Here is a 19,129-nt window from a genome sequence, read left to right as displayed (position 1 = left end):
CAATAAGCTAAAGACAAAACAAAGAGAACAAAATGAAAAATAATGATGATAAAAGACCAAAAAGAGACCAAAATTATCAAAAGAGAAAATAAATGATTGCAAAAAAGGAAATACAGTGCTTGCAGAATTATTAGAGTTCATTTTAAAAATGAACTCCCAAAACTTGCTGCCAGATTCTGGAAGATAAATTCTTCCAACAGTGGTACAAGAGGATGTGGTGCTGGTCCTTCAAGAGTCATTCTCAATCTGTCCGTCTATAAAGCCTATAAAAAAAAAAACAGTCTTCATGTATTTTACAACACTTCAGCTTGTGATTCTTATTAAGTGGGGGTCATTTTTTAGGATTCTTTACCTAACCCAAGTCTCTAAGATCCTGACACTTTGCACTTCTGGAGACTCAAGGTAGGTTGCAGTTCTGGAAAATGGTGGTGCTGGAGACTAAAGGGATCCTGATGGTTTCACACTTAATTCTTCACCTTAATTCTTAATTCTTTTGCAGTTAACATGTGTCTTTTCTTTTCCACCTGTTTTTGTCTGACCCTGCTGACCCAATGAGCATTTCACTGTCCAATGGTCATGCCTTAACTGCCATTTCTAGTATTGCATTAGTATTGCATCCTTTTCATGGGCATTTAATAATTTTTGACTTGACTTTAAAAGGAAATGTACCTAATAATTCTGCACACCTGAATGTAAGGCGTTTTTCATTTACAGCCTTCATGAACAATTATATATCACTTATAAGTGATTAACTGCAAAATTAATAGTAGTTATTAAGATTAATGTGGTTTGGAATTGTTAATTGTTGATGTGCCTGGAAAAAAAAATATGATCAGAAAATCAACGTGCCTAATAATTCTGAACAAGAACAAAAAGGAATGAATGAAGGATAACAAATGACCAAAAGAAACCCTTGAATGAGAGAATGAGAGTGAGACCAATAAATAAATAAATGATTAAATGAAAGAAAGTTTATTAAAAAGAAGAAACTAATAAAGAAAACGATTGACAAAAGAAAAAGAACAAACAGAATGGATCGGACCTTGAAAAGGGTTTAGAAATGTATGAAAAAAGAATCAAAAGAAAACGAGTGAACAAAAATGTGAAAATGACAGAATGAAAGTGAACAACAGAAAAAGATGAAAAAGAGTGAAAAAGATGAAAGGAAGAGAATGAAAGCACGAAAGAAAGAATGAACGAGAGAACAAACCATACAGAAAGAACAAATGAATAAAGGATAAAGAAAGAAAAAATAGAACAACCTAAAATAAAGAAGAAACAAAAAGGACGAGAACCAAAAAAAGAAAGAGGCTCATCTGTGATGGAAATTTTAAGAGCACAGTGATGAACAACCTGTTCCTCAGTGTTTCAGACTCTTCCCACACGTTTGCACCGCTCACAGCAAACCTTTCATCTCACATATGACTTTGAAAGAGTTTAACGGGAGTTAATGATCTCATTAAGTGGTAATGTCCTCATTAAACAGGGTCGGTTATGGAAAAGTGCCTTAGCCACTTATCAGAACAGACTGTGAATACTGCAGGTAGAGGCTAGTATGGAGAGGGCTGCTGCTCCTCTGAGCTTTGAGGCTGAGTTGTATTAGGCATGAACGATGCTGTTTGCTGCAGACTGCCTGACTGACTAGAATTTTAATACACCATCCAAGGCTCTTTCAACAGCAGAGCAGTCGTGTTTCTGAGAGATTAAACGAGAAAATAAAGCAGCTAATGTGGAGTGGAGGGTCGGCTTCATTTGAGTCATGGAGAGAAAATCTCTGTTAAGGCTCTGCTGCTGTAGCCCTGTGTGCTGTGCTAATATAACAAAGTCCCTGTGGATTATGGGTAAGGTCGTAGAGCGGCACGTTCAGCTGAGGACAGATTATCGTTAATGAAAGAAGTCGAGAGTTTTTCTATTGAACAATGTTCAGTTCAGTGTGATATCAGGGTGGGAGACCTTGTCTGAGTTGTGAAGTGAACATTGATGGCAGAAATCCGTTTAAACACAGACAGGCTCAAGGTCTTGAAACATTTATAAGAAAGGAATTCATTTATGGCAGCTGCTCTATAGACAGGGTCACGCTAATGAAAATGTTAAATCTGAGAGCTCTGCCGTGCACTCGCTCAATTTCACACTGTACTTTCTGTTGTTTGAGATATGCATTTTTTATTTCTGTACACTTCCCTTTTATAATGCATTGTTTACATACGATATTGGACGCCATTTCTCAAGGATGTTCCTCAAAGTCAACATGAAATCAAAATGGACTTTATTATACGTGTTTCTGGTGTTACTGTTGATTCGTCAGTACAGATTAAACAATGCCTTTCTTTGTATTAACTCCCAATTGATTCCCAATAACACATCAAATATGTTAAAAGGAAGCTGTAATGTGATCGATTGACATGCAATCGATCATTGAGGTTTTTTCTCATGTGTCAAGCAAGTATGGTTGAGCTTTTGTTTACCATTTGAGTGCCTCATGTGTTGATCAATGTTTATATGTGAATAAAAAAAAAAACATATAAACATTGATCAACACATGAGGCACTCAAATGGTAAACAAAAGCTCAACCATACTTGCTTGATGCATGAGAAAAAACCTCAATGATCGATTGCATGTCAATCGATCACATTACAGCTTCCTTTTAACATATTTGATGTGCTCTATGTGAACTGATTGATTATATGTGAATAAAAGCTTAAATTAAATCTGTTCATTGTATAAAGTGATTGTTTCTCTTCAGAAGAATTGGTAAGACTTGAGAGGATTTAAGCCGCTTGATTCAAATGGATTACTTTTACAATCTCTATATGAACTTTTTGAGGTGTCAGAATTTTGGTGGAAAAGACTTTCAATGGAGGGATAGAAAATCTTCAAAGCATCTTCATTTATGTTTTGAACATTTCATATGTAAACTGTTCATATGTTGATTTTCTCTAAAAGACTAACATTGAGGCTCTGTGGCTCTTTCAAAACATGACTGTGTTTGTGGAAGCAGTCTGACATGTCAACTTCTAGCTCAGTGGTGTGAATTTGGGACTGTGCTACCTTTTTTCCCCAAACAAAGGCAGATGGAGAGAGTGTTTGGGGAAATCTGTTTTGAAAACTTTACCTGGAAGTTTTTTTTTTTTTTTTTTTTTTAGCTGTCTTGTCCTCTGTCCTGGTGATTGTCTCTGCCCACAGGCTACATGTTTTTTATGCTACATACACATTATACATTCTCATTGTCTTTTGCTTTGTTCACAGCTCCTGGAGGGCAGTTTCACCTCGCAGGTCAGCCATGAAGTTGATGGTCTTATCTTCCAGCCTATAGGGGTGAGTCTGACACAAATACAAACGGGTAGAAGAAAAATGCAATGTGACTGCAAATTCAGGCTCTGGGGGAAATGGAGGCTGGATGTAACTTTGCCGCACAATAATTACCTGCAGTTAGCTGAAGAGTCAATAAGAGGGTTTGTTTTATGTTCATTCAGGCTTCCTCATAAGCATTTCAGTTTATATAAGTAAGCATCCATCATTTATGCTGCATTATACAGTGTGTATGCACACGAATGCTATCAAGCCTCAAACTAAACCGAGACTTTGTGAGTCTCAGCCAAAGACAGTCTTTTAGTTTTGCATGAAGTAAACATGAATTATGAATTTTGCACAAATATCATATACATATGTGTAGCTGCTGCACCAGGACCTAGTTAACCCTATAATGGTTACTGTATCATATTTAAGTTTCCAAGGCCTCTAAATTATCAACATAATCAAAACTTCGCTGTAAAATGTTGCACACAATCTACTACATGTCGTCTGATTATTGTTTATACTTTTTTAGTAAGTTAAATGCCTTTTAGTATACTTGAAAAAAACATCCACCTTCAGCACGTGGTTCACGTGTCTATTTGCTGTGAAATCTTTACTGATTTGATATTATTAGTGATATTTCAAAATGAACACTTACTGGACTGCAGCAAAATTATGATTATCCATACATATTTTTTTAGAAAAGTCATTTCAGATGTAAGTGCAGGCTTTAGAGGAACGTTAAAAGCATTGCATAATAGGTTTTAAAACTGCAGAGCTTTGATCATAAAGGTAAGCATTTAAATAAGCATTTACTAACAAATATTATTGGAGATATAAATATTGATATGCATTTTATGTAAGTATCTTCTAAACTGTTACAAAGATCACAGAATTTTGAGACTGAGATATTTACAAGAACATGACGATCAATCAAATAATAAATGATAATAAACTAATATGCCTATTATTCGTCTTTTTATAAATTGGGCTGGGCAGACATTTAAGAAAAATAAATTCCTATAGCTAAACCCCCAAACATTTGAATTCTCTGAAGAAAGCCCAGGATGCCCACATTAGAATTCACCAGGCATGTGGCTTTAAAAATGTTGCATGTATGGTCACAGACAAATTCACAAAAAAAAAAAAAAAAAAAAAAAATCCTCTATAGAGGACAAAACAGGTCCCAGGAGGAAAAACGCACAAGAGATTCACAGCAGGTGTGCCAGATTGAAAACATAAGCTTGGCATCAATGTGCCGTTGACTGATTAGAAACAAAACAGAAGAGAGAGGCACTTTTAGTTGCATCATTAAAGCTGCAGAAACATAAAAAAAAAATGTTTTCTGGTGGAAAAAAAACCCCCAATATTGTTCAGTCTTTCTGTAGATGCAAGGTAAAGGTCATACACACCACATTTCTGTGACAACCGATCAATCACGTCAATATGTTTAAAAATGTATTAAAGGAGATGTCCTCAGAAGCCCTCTATTCATACAGCATAATGTATTTTCTTTGCTGATACAGTGTTTGGGATTTCTAGCAGCCATCTCTCATAGTTGCTCTGATATTGACTTTCTTTCAGTGTAATGCAATGAGACATTTTGTAGACAGTGATACCAAACCTCTGAACTTCATACATTCCATACAGATGTCCAGGACATTGTCTTAATGTAACACTGCTGAAGAAAGTGCACATTAGTCAGGTATATTGTAATAATTCCAATCTTGTATTCAGCGTGTCTTACATGCAGTGCTATTCTCATTTCCACATGTCCTCCAGCCTCTCATTTTGAAAGAGAAAAATCCTGTGACCCTGTGCATTAGAGCAGGTTAGATGTAAACTGCAGGAGGATAGATCTCTAGTAGCAGACTGTGCACCCCTGACTTACATTTGAAATAGTAGTCTGTCTATTTGCATTCTATCTTATCTAATTTGCATTACAGCAATGTAAAAAAAAAGACAAATTTATAATTTTAATATTTATAAATCATATATAAGTACATGTGAATGTGAAGGAGTACTAGAATCTACAAACAAATCCGGTGTACATGCCCTGAATGACAAAGTGAGGAACATAATGTACAGATACAGAGATAAAAAATTTTTTTTTTTGCCAAAAAAAAATTAACTTGTTCCTGGTTTCAGGAGGGGTTTGTATGGGGTTTTTCAGAGGGAGGCAGGGTGATTTGAGTTCAGGGGTCTCTGGGGGGAAAAAGCTGTTGAGCAGTCTGGTGGAGCGGGCCCTGGTGCTCCGATACCGTCTTCCTGATGGTAGGAAGAGACTGTGGGAGGGGTGGGTGGGGTCCTTCACGATACTGTTGGCTTTGCTGGAGCATCGTGCTAGGAAAATGTCCTGGATGGAAGAGAGAGGGACACAGATGATCTTTGCAGCTGAGTTCACTGTCCGCTGGAGGGTCTTGCGGTCTGCGGTGCTACAGTTCCCATACCAGACAGTGATACAGCTGGTCAGCAGACTCTCAATGGTTCCTCTGTAGAATGTGGTGAGGATGGGTGGAGGGAGACTTGCTCTTTTCAGCCGGTGGAGAAAGTGTAGGCACTGTTGTGCCTTCTTGGAGAGTGACGTGGTGTTGGTGGTCCAGCTGAGATCCTCTGTGATGTGCACCCCCAGGAATTTAGTTCTGATGACTCTCTCCACAGTCGAGCTGCTGATAGTTGGTGGGAGGTGGTCAGTAGAATTTCTTCTGAAGTCCATCACAACCTCCTGTGTCTTCTTCACATTGAGGGACAGGTTGATAGCACCACACAGCGTGAAGAGCAGCGGGCTGAGCACATATCCTTGTGAGGCACCTGTGCTCAGTGTGGTGCTCGAGGTGTTGTGGCCAACACGGACTGACTGAGGTCTTCTGGTTAGAAAGTCCAGGATCCAATTACAGAGGTACGACTTGAGGCCCAGAAAGTTTAGTTTTTTGATAAACTGTTGATGGATTGTGTTGAATAATTGTGGACTTGAGACACATGGGGACGACTGCCTGGCTCAGCAAGATGTTGAAGATATCTGTTAGGACATTTGTCAGCTGTGCAGCACAGTCTTTCAGTACACGGCCAGGTATGTTGTCAGGACCTGCAGCCTTGCGTAGGTTAGTCCTAGATAGGGTCTTCCTTACGTCGGCTGGAGACAGACAGAGCACACCTAGTCATTGGGAGGTGTGGGAAGTTTTTGTGGGTGTGTGTTGTTCTGCAACTCAAACCATAAATAAAAGTGGTTGAGTGCGTCTGGGAGTGTCATCATCTGGATCATCTGTATGTGTCATCATCACAGGCCTGTGGCAGGGGCTTGTAGTCAGTAATGGTCTGAATGGCTTGCCACAGGGTCCGAGTGTCTTTGCTGTCACTGAAGTGTTTGTTGAATTTTTATTTTTTTTTTTTTAAGCGTACTGTTGTTTTGCCTTCCTGATGCCATGAGAGACTGGCTCTTGCTGTTTTGAGAGCTGCCTTATCACCTGATCTGATGCCTCATCTCAGAATATTGCAGGGAGCTTTTTTTTTAATTCTTTATAAAGACATTAAAGTCTGTTGGTCAATATGTATTAGTAATAGGTTTTTTCAGGGTTTATCTGTTTGTTTGTTTAGGTTTTGGGTGGGTTTTGCACATTTTAGTTCATTTTCTTTGGTTTCCATTTGTTTCCATGGTTTTTCGTTGTTTGATAAGCACACCTGTTATTCATTTCGATGATTGGTTTGGTCTGTCTATTTAAGCTCTGTGTTTCATTCAGTTCATTGTCAGTTCTCTTTGCTATATGCCCGGTTGTTTTGTTCTCATTTCAAAGTAAGTATTGTTTTGAGTTCTTTGTTTAATAAAAACTATACTGCTGCACTTACATCTGCTACTTCATCATTGAGTGCAACCACGGCGTGACAGAAGAACTGACCGGATAAAGATGGATATAGCGGTAGTGAAAATTCTCCTCCTCTCCCAGTGGGATCTGTCCCTTGAGGCCCATTTGCAGAGGTATTTAGACCTGGTCCCCTTCATTCACTATGATGATGACAGTCTCTGTGTATTTTTCCGGGTGGGTTTGAATCATCATCCTGTGCACGCCTGCCCGGAGAGGGACCTCATGGGAACTTCAAGAAATACGTCAACTTGGTGTTGTTGCAGTGTAGATCCCCCTACAACATCGGGGAGAGTGAGGAGAGAAACAGTGCGCCAGACGCAGCCACCAGCTCAGCAACAGACCAGCCTGAGCCCACCGCAAATGTGGAGCTGGAGCCCGCCATGATAGCAGCGCCAGTGAGCAAAACTGAGCCAAAGATCGTCCCTGAGCCGAGCCCAACTAATCGTTCGACCAGGTGCAAAAACGTCAGTCATTGAGGGACTGAGCTGTCAACAATGTCAGTCACAGAGGGACTGCTGGTGGAGTTTTAGGGGATGACGTGGAGCTCTACCCCCTCAATAGCAGCAGAAAGAGCATTGGTAGATTGGGAGAATGAGTGTTTTTCTGTCTGTTTTGTTTCCCTGCATCTAGCCTGTTTCTTCACTCAGCACCGAATTGTTAGTTTATGTTCCCGCCCTGCCTCCCACGCCCACCTCCTCTGCCTGTTTCTGGTCTGCCCAGTGAAAGTTCCTTGTCGACCAATGTATGTCTGTCTTTTATCATCTGAGAAAACATTTTGTGAACCCCTGCTTTCACTGCTCAGTCCTTCAGCTCTGCCTGCACTCTCTCACTCCAGCCCTTCGTTTCCTCCTACTCTGCCTGATCTAACCTTCTTGGATCAGCCTCGTACTGTTAGCTCGCTGGTCCAGGCCTGGAGCGTCGACCCACTAGATCCGCCTTTAACCTCAAAGCCCGTAAGTCCACATCAGCCTGTCGAGCATTTGGTTCTGCCTTGGCTCCTCGCCCCCTCGGCTCCACCCGAGACCCTCGTCCCACCAGCTCCGTCTTGGTCAGTGGTCGCTCTACCATGGACTTATGGGACTTCAGCTGTGCTCGTCCCTCCACCCTTTTGGCTCCAGAGGACTCCTCCTTCCCTCCAGCTCCGCCTTCGTCTCAGTCCTCTGGCACCCTGGCTCCACCATGGTTGCTTGTCACTAAACTCCAAGACCTTCTGTGATGCCCAGTCACTTCAGTTTGTTGTCTCTGCCTGGGTCTTCACTGCCAGCAGCTCCATCTCAGTCAGTGGTCTTCCTGGTTCCTTCTGTCAAGCCTCCACCATGGCTCCTCCCTCCCTCGACTACGCTGTGGGCCTGCATCCTGGTCATCCTGCTAGGTGATCTGCCCTGGCTCCTCCTGCCTCTGCCTCCACCCTGGCCCTGCCTGTCTTGTGTTCCTGCCCTGCATCCCCCACCTAAGCCTCCTCCCGCCTACCTCTGTTTGACTCTTTCTTGATGATGTTATTTTCAAAAGGGTGTGAGGTTATGCATTCTTGAGGGGGGAAAATGTTACGGTTTATCTGTGTTTGTTTTGGTTTTGGGTGGGTTTTGCATGTTTTAGTTCAATTTTTTTGGTTTTCATCTGTTTCCATGGTTTTTCATTATTTGATTAATTTGCACACCTGTTATTAATTCTGTCATTGGTTTGGTTTGTCTATTTAAGATCTGTGTTTCAATCAGATCATGATCAGTTCTCGTCATAATATACCTGGTTGTTTTGTTCTCGTTTCAAAGTAAGTGTTGTTTTGAGTTTGTTGTTTAATAAAAACTATACTGCTACAATTGCATCCACTACTTGATCATTGTGTGCAACTGCGGCATGACAAGGTTCAGTTTCATAATGTTAATTATATCACTTTGAGTAACAAAGAATCTTGCACTTATTAATTCTGCAGCCTGATGTTTTCCTAAATGTGTCAATAAGACTTAGTAAAGTGGGATTAGATGTGTCAAGGCAGTTTAGATAGAGTAAGACATCAATAGCGCAAAGGCTATTTTATGCTCTACAAAAGGTTCTGTGGCAATTATAAAAAGGACAGAGGAGCCTTGCCTCTAGAAATGTTGAATGACTTTGACACCATGTTGTTGATCAGCCCTGCAGCTATAGGATTTTTATAGAACAAGCCAATCAACCAAATCCAAATCTCTTTAGCATTTCAAAAAGATATGCCTATTCAACCCTTTCAAAAGCCCTTGTGTGCATCCACTGATAGCAGAGCATGTCAGACTTCCCTCTTTGATGCTGAACAATATCCAGTCCTTCTGGTCATTCCCTGTTAGGTAATATATAACTATTGTAACTGCTAGACTTCCTTCCACAATTTGTACAAGGTTTTGATCAGTTCCGAAACCTGGTGAGCCACCTCTCGGGTTTTGGTACCAGGCAAAAGGCAGCTTAACTTTGCTGCTTCCTAAGACACTTTTTTTTAGCCAAATTCTCAAGGTGTGTGTTTCAGTTACCTTTGTTCAGTTATCTTAAATATGAGTCTGATTCAAGGTTGTTTAACTTGAATGTGCGATTTTGCAGCATTGACCAATGTAAAACTTTATGCATCGCTACACTATTGATAATGGACAATTAACCAGTGGACCACTCTTTAAGGCAGCACTGTGTATATACTTTGTAGAACTTCTACAAAAATACTTGTAGAAGTTAACTGAGTGAAAAAAATAAATCCCAAGACAAAGAAAAAAATCGAAATTACATTATCTCCTGTTGCCTGTATTGAAATCCAATGTGCTTTCTTGCTATGTAGAACCATGGAAATAATTTAATATCTGTTTGCACACATGTTAGAACTGGTAGAGCATGGCGCCAGCAATGTCAAGGTTATGGGTATAATTGCCAGGTATCACACATAATGGCAAAATGTATACTTTAAGTGCAATGATCTTTTGAATAAAAGCACCTGCCAAATGCTTAAATGTAAATATCCATTTCACGTGCGATACTGCCTGTGTAAGCAAGAGACAAGAGCTGGGCTTCCATTCCAAATTGTTTCACATTTGGTATGTGCTTTTATGAAAATTGAGTATTTTCATACGCATTATCCTGAGGAAGCCCATCTTGTTGTGATGAAGCAGCTGAATGACCTCCTTGATTTCTCTGGGGAGATTTGTATTTGCTGTATTAGAGCAATTAAACATTGGTTTTAAATGCTGCAGGAGGGAGATGTCGCAGATGAGGTGCAAAAGTTCACATAATGATGGCTCAAATGGCTGCCCACTGCTCCTGTGTGTGTGCACTAACTTGGATGGGTTAAATGCAGAGGACAAATTCTGAGGTTTACTCGGAATGTCACTTTCACTTATGCATATATTCACGTATATGTACACGTTTCTCTTTGTGAGCTTTGGTTAGGGGTGGCTGAAATGCAACTTTACTCACTTTAACTGCCAGCCTGCATGGAGAGGTTTTTGAGACTCCAGTGATACCAGCAGCTTCAAATACCTGTCTGCTGCTCAACTCTTTTAATACAATTAACTTGTTTGACAGAAACTTTCCTGAATAAACTTTGATCTGACCGAGTTCTGCTGTGCTTTAAATCACTAACAAATCTTATGATAGTTTGATAATCTCCATTCAGTTTTCACAAAATGTTAGTTGTTTTTCATACCTTTTGCATAACATTGCACCATTTCATGCTTTTTATCTTCAGAAAGATATTTCTTCCTCCCCATATTGCATGAGAACTGTGCTTAATAATGTGGAACAACCACTTTAAGTAGGTTTTCCATTTACGTAAGAAGACCTGGCAAACAACACTGCTCAAAAAAATTAAAGGAACACTTTGAAAACACATCAGATCTCAATGGGGGAAAATATCATGCTGGATATCTATACTGATATGGAATGGGTAATGTGTTCGAAACGAAAGAATGCCACATCGTTTGATGGAAATGAAAATTATCAACCTACAGAGGACTGAATTCAAAGACACCCCGAAATCAAAGTGAAAAAATTATGCAGCAGGCTAGTCCATTTTGCTGAAATTTCATTGTAGCAACTCAAAATGGTACTCAGTAGTTTGTATGGCCCCCACGTGCTTGTATGCATGCCTGACAACGTCGGGGCATGCTCCTAATGAGACGATGGATGGTGTCCTGGGGTATTTCCTCCCAGCTCTTGACCAGGGCATCACTGAGCTCCTGGACAGTCTGGGGTGCAACCTGGCAGCGTCGAATGGACAGAAACATAATGTCATAGAGGTGTTCTATTGGATTTTGGTCAGGCAAGCGTGGGGGCCATTCAATGGTATCAATACCTTCATCCTCCAGCAACTGCCTACATACTCTCGCCACATGAGGCCGGGCATTGTCATGCACCAGGAGGAACCCAGGACCCACTGCAACAGTGTAGGGTCTGACAATGGGTCCAAGGATTTCATCCCGATACCTAATAGCAGTCAGGGTGCCATTGTCTAGCCTGTAGAGGTCTGTGTGTCCCTCCATGGATATGCCTCCCCAGACCATCACTGACCCACCACCAAACTGGTCATGCTGAACGATGTTACAGGCAGCATAATGTTCTCCACGGCTTCTCCAGACCCTTTTACGTCTGTCACATACTCAGGGTGAACCTGCTCTCATCTGTGAAAAGCACAGGACGCTAGTGGCGGACCTGCCAATTCTGGTGTTCAATGGCAAATGCCAACCGAGCTCCACGGTGCCGGGCAGTGAGCACAGGGCCCACTATAGGACATTGGGCACTCAGGCCACCCTCATGAAGTCTGTTTCTGATTGTTTGGTCAGATACATTCACACCAGTGGCCTGCTGGAGGTCATTTTGTAGGGCTCTGGCAGTGCTCATCCTGTTCCTCCTTGCACAAAGGAGCAGATACCGGTCCTGCTGATGGGTTAAGGACCTTTTACGGCCCTGTCCAGCTCTCCTAGAGTAACTGTCTGTCTCCTGGAATCTCCTCCATGATCTTGAGGCTGTACTGGGAGGCACAGCAAACCTTCTGGCAATGGCATTTATTGATGTGCCATCCTGGAGGAGTTGGACTGCCTGTGCAACCTCTGTAGGGTCCAGGTATCGCCTCATGCTACCAGTAGTGACACTGACCCTAGCCAAATTCAAAACTAGTAAAAAAAAGTCAGAAAAGATGAGTAGGGGAAAAAAATATCAGTGGCCTCCACCTGTAAAACCATTCCTGTTTTGGGGGTCGTCTCATTGTTGCTCATCTAGTGCACTTGTTGTTAATTTCATTAACACCAAAGCAGCTGATTAACAACCCCCTCTGCTACCTAACTGACCAGATCTATATCCCAGGAGTTTAACTGACTTGATGCTATTCTCTGATTAAAAAGTGTTCCTTTAATTTTTTTGAGCAGTGAATTTAACAAACCTGTCTGAGATTGATACCAGTTATCTAAAAAAGATATGGAGAAATAAAACAAATACTTTATTTGAAAAACTAAAATCTGAATGTTTATTGTACTGTAATCCCACTGATACATCACTTGCATAATAATTTGGAACACTGTGTGTGTGTGTGTGTGTGTGTGTGTGTGTGTGTGTGTGTGTGTGTGTGTGTGAGCATGTTTTTGTGACATATCAGGACACAAATTTCTATAATGACATGGGTATGACACAGGTATTACAAGGAGAGGGTGACTTATGAGGACATTACCCCATGTCCCCATTTTTCAAAAGGCTTATAAATCATACAGAATGAGTTTTTTTTTTTTTCTTTTCTTTTTTTTTGTGGAGAAAGTAAAAATGATGGGTAGGTTTAGGGGTAGGGGTAGTGTAGGGCGATAGAAAACACAGTTTGTACAGTATAAAAACCATTATGCCTATGGAATGTCCCCACAATTCACAAAAACAAATATACACACATTATATATATATATATATATATCTCAATGAACACAAAAACAATTTCCAAAATGTTGACAAGACTAAGTTTTATATAACATCTGTTTAACTTATAACATGAAAGTAAGGTTAATATTATAACTAAATATTATAACAAAATTTTAGGGTGATGCAAAAACAAGTACACCCCACTGAAAGTCTCTGGATCAAAGCTAAATTTTAAACTACAAATGTCTAATTTAACAAGAATTCAACCACAGGTGAGTCTAATTATTCATTACACAGGTGTCCAGCAGACAGTTGACTATAAAAGGGTGTTAAAACCCCTTCCCATTTTATGCTGTCAGCAATGGCACCACATGGAAGAGAAATGTCAAAAGACCTGAGAAAGAAAATAATTTCTTTACGCCAGAAAGGTGAAGGCTACAAGAAGATCAGCAAAGCTTTACTTATCAGTCAGAATACTGTAGCAAAAGAGGTACAAAAATTTTAAAAAGATGAAACCGCAACCATCTCACAGAGACGTCCAGGTCATCCACGGAAGTCAACACCTCGACAGGAGCGTCTTCTAATGAGAAGGGTTAAAGAAAATGGACATGCAAGTTCACTGCAGTTATCTAAAGAACTAGAAAGCCTAACTGGGGTGACTATTTCCTGTGACACAATACGGCGTACACTGCAGAGGAATGGCATGCATGGGTGTCGTCCACGAAAGAAGCCTTTCCTAAAGCCCAGGCACAAAAAACCCTGCCTAGAGTTTGCCAGGGCCCATGCTTACAAAGATGAAGACTACTGGAACTCTATACTCTGGAGTGATGAGACCAAGATAAATGTTTTTGGAACTGATGGCTTCAAAACTGTATGCTGTCGCAAAGGTGAGGAATACAAAGAAAAATGCATGGTGCCTACAGTGAAACATGGTGGTGGCAGTGTCCTTATGGCTGCATGAGTGCTGCTGGTGTTGGGGAGCTGCATTTCATTGATGGCATCATGAATTCACAGATGTTCTGCTCTATACTGAAAGAGAAGATGCTACCATCACTCCATGCCCTTGGTCATCGTGCACTTTTCCAACATGACAATGATCCTAAACACACATCTTAGACCACTGTTGGATTTCTGAAGAAGAACAGGGTGAAAGTGATTCAGTGGCTCCTGATCTGAACCCAATCGAACACCTATGGGGAATTCTGAAGAGACAAGTTGAGCATCACTCTCCATCCAGCATCCAGTCTCTAAAAGAGGTCATTCTTGAAGAATGGAAAAAGATAGATGTTGCAAAATGTCGCCAACTTGTTTATTCCATGCCTAGAAGACTTGGTGCTGTCATTAAAAATCATGGAGGCCATACAAAGTACTAGATGTGGTAGTTTTTGTTGTGGAGTGTACTTATTTTTGCTTGACCCTAATTTAAGTAAAACTGAAAAATGTGTAATCAAAGTTATATTATTAACCTTACTTTCATGTTATAAGTTAAACAGATGTTATATTAAACTTATTCTGTTTATGTTTTTGTGTTTATGTTTTTGTGTTCATTGAGATATTGTTTAATGTTACTTTTCAAAGGGGGTGTACTCATTTACGCTGAGCACTGTGTGTGTATATATATATACATATATATATATATATACATACATATATACACACCGATCAGGCATAACATTATGACCACCTTCCTAATATTGTGTTGGTCCCACTTTTGCTACTAAAACAGCCCTGACCCATTGAGGCATGGACTCCACTAGACCCCTGAAGGTGTGCTGTGGTATCTGGCACCAAGATGTTAGCAGCAGATCCTTTAAGTCCTGTAAGTTGTGAGGTAGGGCCTCCATGGATCGGACTTGTTTGTTCAGCACATCCCACAGATGCTTGATTGGATTGATATCTGGGGAATTTGGAGGCCAAGTCAACACCTCAAACTCGTTGTTGTCCTGAACCATTTTTGCTTTGTGGCAGGGCGCATTATCCTGCTAAAAGAGGCCACAGCCACCAGGAAATACAGTTTCCATGAAAGGGTGTACATGGTCTGCAACAATGCTTAGGTAGGTGCTACGTGTCAAAGTTACATCCACATGGATGGCAGAACCCAAGGTTTTCCAGCAGAACATTGCCCAAAGCATCACACTGCCTCTGCAGGCTTGCCTTCTTCTCATAGTGCATCCTGGTGCCATGTGTTCCCCAGTTAAGCGACGCACCCAGCCATCCATGTGATGTAAAAGAAAACGTGATTCATCAGACCAGGCCACCTTCTTTCATTGCTCCGTGGTCCAGTTCTGATGCGTCAAACTCGCTCAAATCCTTACACTTGTCCATTTTTCCTGCTTCTAACACATCAACTTTGAGGACAAAATGTTCACTTGCTGCCTAATATATTCCACTCACTAACAGGTGCCGTGATGAAGAGATAATCAGTGTTATTCACTTCACCTGTCAGTGATCATAATGTTATGTCTGATCGGTGCATATATATATATATATATATATATATATAGAGACCAACTTGATTATGTTATTTGCCAATATAATGGGAGTGATCGTTCCCTGCCAGCTCTTTTCGTGTGATTTGCTCTATCCAACTCTGATTGGTGGAATTTTCTGTATGGCATCATGGGTAATGTAGTTTTTCCTGATAATCCACCTCTGCTAAGTGCATCTCATTTTTAATGCAAATTTTAATGTTAGTTTATTTGCATTCCAAGCATTTCTATTTCAGGATTTCTTATGTGCACTTTCAAAATGTGCATCAATATCAGATGGAAACTCAGCTGAAGCAGCTCCCTTAGGTTTGGAACAGAACTTTGTATCTACATTAAAAAAGGCCAACAGAGTGAATGTTTTGTGACATTTTGTGTTGACTTTTCTGGTTTTGGCAATATTAGGGCTTCTCATAGCGATAGGAGGAACACACAGTTTCTTGTAGATCTCAACAAGAATGCAGTTTAATTTGCCAGGCGCAATCTTCCTCCTTTATCCCCTTGCTCATAAAAGATTGTTTTTGTTTCAGTCACTTTTTAACATGCGGCTCTATTTGCTGACAACTTATTATTGTGCTATAAAAAAGTTTCTTAAGGGCATCTGCAAAGCCATTTATTTTCTGAGAAATGTCATTTTCCTGTTCAATTTTGCACAACAAAAGTGTTGTTATTTGTCAAGACCACCTTTGTAAACCTTAAATCCCCCCCATTTTATACAAAGACAATTTTCTGATGTGTTAATCTTAACGTCTTTGTGACAGGTGCAGTTTTACAGAGGAGGCCAGCTTATCACATATATGATACTGCGAATGACATAATTGCTCGCACTGCTTGTGTGTATACTGTATAGGAAAAAACAAGCCATTGTCTTAGTGACAATGTTAAAAAAAAAAAAAAAAAAAAAAAAAACGTATATATATATATATATAAAATGAAAAATAGTTTAAGTATGTTAATCATGGACCGTACATTTTCTCAGTTGGCCACACATTTAGTTTGGACCTTGCAAAGTGGCACATTTGCAATGTGTCAAAACTAAATTGCTCCCATTATAATGAAGGAAGCTGTCTACTCTCAAACACACGGAGAGAGACAATGGGAAAGTGACAGATGTGTTTACAGAGAGTTTATAATAACCCCTCCACACACCAACCAATCACACATCTCTGCCTCTCTTATGCTATTAATGATATTTTCAAGGAAATGTCAAGGAGTCATATTTAGGTTGTAGAAATACACTTTTACACACACTTTCTCTCTCTCCACCCCGTAATAGACAAGCAAAAAGAAGGCGGTTTTGATCTTTCTACCTTTGATGTGCACCAGGTTACTTCACATTACCTGAGCTGCTCTTACACACATGCTTGTGTACCAGCACATCCAACAGACATCAGGTACTTCAAAATCTTTGATGTCTGAAAAGGAAACACACATGTACAGACTAAGTGTTCAGATCACAACAGACTTTTATTAAGAGGGGATTAAATTCATTCATTACCTTGATTATTAGAATGCTGAAGGATGAAATCTGCTCTGAAATAACTTTACATTTCCCCAACATCAACTGAATAATCTTGACCAAAGGCCAAATAACTAGGCATGTATTTTATTCAGCTATGACCGAATGGAGTCAATTCCTCATGGACAAATTCAAGTCCTGCCTTACACTGTTTTGCCATTGAATATCCTGTTATTTGTCACATTAGGGAAGCATCATGGGTTTACGAATGGTCTTTCATGTTGACTTTAATACTCATCAATAGAACAGTGTCACAGGATGTTTGTAGAAACAGCACTTCACACAGGGTCAAGGTTTCATTGAGCTTTTAAAATGAAAGCAAAAATACTATAAAATTAGTGTCATAATGAAAATTCATGAACATGTCCTCATTGTTTGTTTTATGAAAACTGTATATCAGATAAATAACCGAATTACATGATCAGACAACCAGGCCAGTTCACCAGTGTGCATAAGGAAATTGCCCTGTGGTAATTGAATATCTTTGACAGAGATAGATAGGCTTAATATCACCTTTTGCCTGTGGCGTTTGATATCACTCAGTGTGGAGGTTAAGGTTCTGCTGGCTTTATGCTGACCTGTGACCTGTCATTTATTCACATGCTCTTTTTCTCAAAATCTGTCATTTAGAACAAGGTCAGCAAACGAAACATTTTCGTATGAAATTATTCTGTCAAGGGTTATATGCCTATATACGTCTACAAACATTGTACCATATATGGATGGCAAGGCAAGGCAAGGCATTTTATTTCTAAAGCACATCTAAAACAGCTCCTGCTGACCAAAGTGCTGTACAATCTAACAACACAAAAAGACTGCAATACAATAAAATACATAGACTAACAAGAAAACGCATTAAATCACAACACTACATTTACATTGATTTAAAAGCCTGAGAAAAAAGATATGTCTTCAGTGAGGATTTAAAACCATCAACATTAATGTAAACCGGCAAATCATTCCACAGACGTGGAGCAGCAACCAAAAAGACACAATCACCTTTTAACTTCAAAGGAGACCGTGGCACAGTCAGCATCAACTTGTTTGTGGACCTTAAGGGCCTAGAACATTGTCGGTGGAGGAGGAGATCCATAATATATTGTGGAGCCTGGCCATTTAACCCCTTATACACATATAATAAAACTTTAAATTTCACAAGATATTCAACCGGCAGCCAATGAAGTGAAGCCAAGACAGGCGAGCTATGTTCCCTCTTTCGGGTTCCAGTAAGAAGCCTGGCAGTAGCGTTTTGTACTAGTTGCAGGTGGGACAGAGAGGATTTAGCCACACCTAGGTATAGTGAGTTACAGTAATCCAGCCTGGAGGATATAAAAGCATGAATTTCTGTCTCCAAGTCCTTGACTGTTAAAAACGGTTTCAATTTAGTGATGGATCTAAGATGGTAAAAGCTATTCTTTACCACTGAATTTATTTGTTTGTCAAATTTAAGGCTGCTATCAAAAATCACCCCCAAATTTTTTGCATAATGATGGGAATTTACAGATAAAGGACCCAATTGGTTATTTATCTGTGTAACAGCAGCTGGTGGTCCAAAAACCACAATTTCAGTTTTTGAGTCATTTAATGTTAAAAAAAATTGGCTGCCAACCAGCATCTTACCTCCGTGAGACAGTTCAATAAAGCGTCAACATCGTAATTATCTTCATGTTTCAGAGGGAAGTACACCTGAGTATCATCTGCATAAAAATGATAGGGAATGTTATGCTTCCGAAAAATCAAGCATAGAGGGAGCAAATAGAGTGAAAACAAAAGCAGGCCCAGAATTGATCCCTGCGGTACGCCACAAGTTAATGGTACAGAAGAGGAAGAGAAATTGCCAACCTCCACTGAAAAAATTCTATCACAGAAATAGGATTTAAACCAATTTAATGCAGTACCTTGAATTCCTACATATTTACTCAACCGTTCAAACAAAATGGCATGATCAATGGTGTCAAAAGCTGCAGGTCCAAGAGGACCAGAATAACAAAAGATCGTTCAACACCTTCAGCAAAGCTGACTCTGTACTATAATGCTGTCTAAAACCCGACTGAAACTTGTCTAATAAGTTATTCTCATTTAAAAATGCAATCAACTGATGGAAGACCACCTTTTCCATTACTTT

The 19,129-nt window shown here is 40.0% G+C and overlaps 1 protein-coding gene across 1 annotated transcript in view; it reads left to right on the top strand.

Annotated features, from left to right (window-relative positions):
- The window catches only part of rngtt (RNA guanylyltransferase and 5'-phosphatase), a 133,417-nt gene that overhangs the window by 77,714 nt on the left and 36,574 nt on the right, over positions 1 to 19,129 (top strand). The window contains 1 exon segment of the mRNA XM_051874160.1: positions 3,248 to 3,316. Within this exon segment, the coding sequence (XP_051730120.1) occupies positions 3,248 to 3,316 (69 nt within the window).

Source organism: Ctenopharyngodon idella, chromosome 20, assembly GCF_019924925.1.
Source record: "Ctenopharyngodon idella isolate HZGC_01 chromosome 20, HZGC01, whole genome shotgun sequence".
In the NCBI taxonomy this organism is placed as follows: Eukaryota; Metazoa; Chordata; class Actinopteri; order Cypriniformes; family Xenocyprididae; genus Ctenopharyngodon; species Ctenopharyngodon idella.
This window is presented reverse-complemented; position numbering and strand designations above follow the sequence as displayed.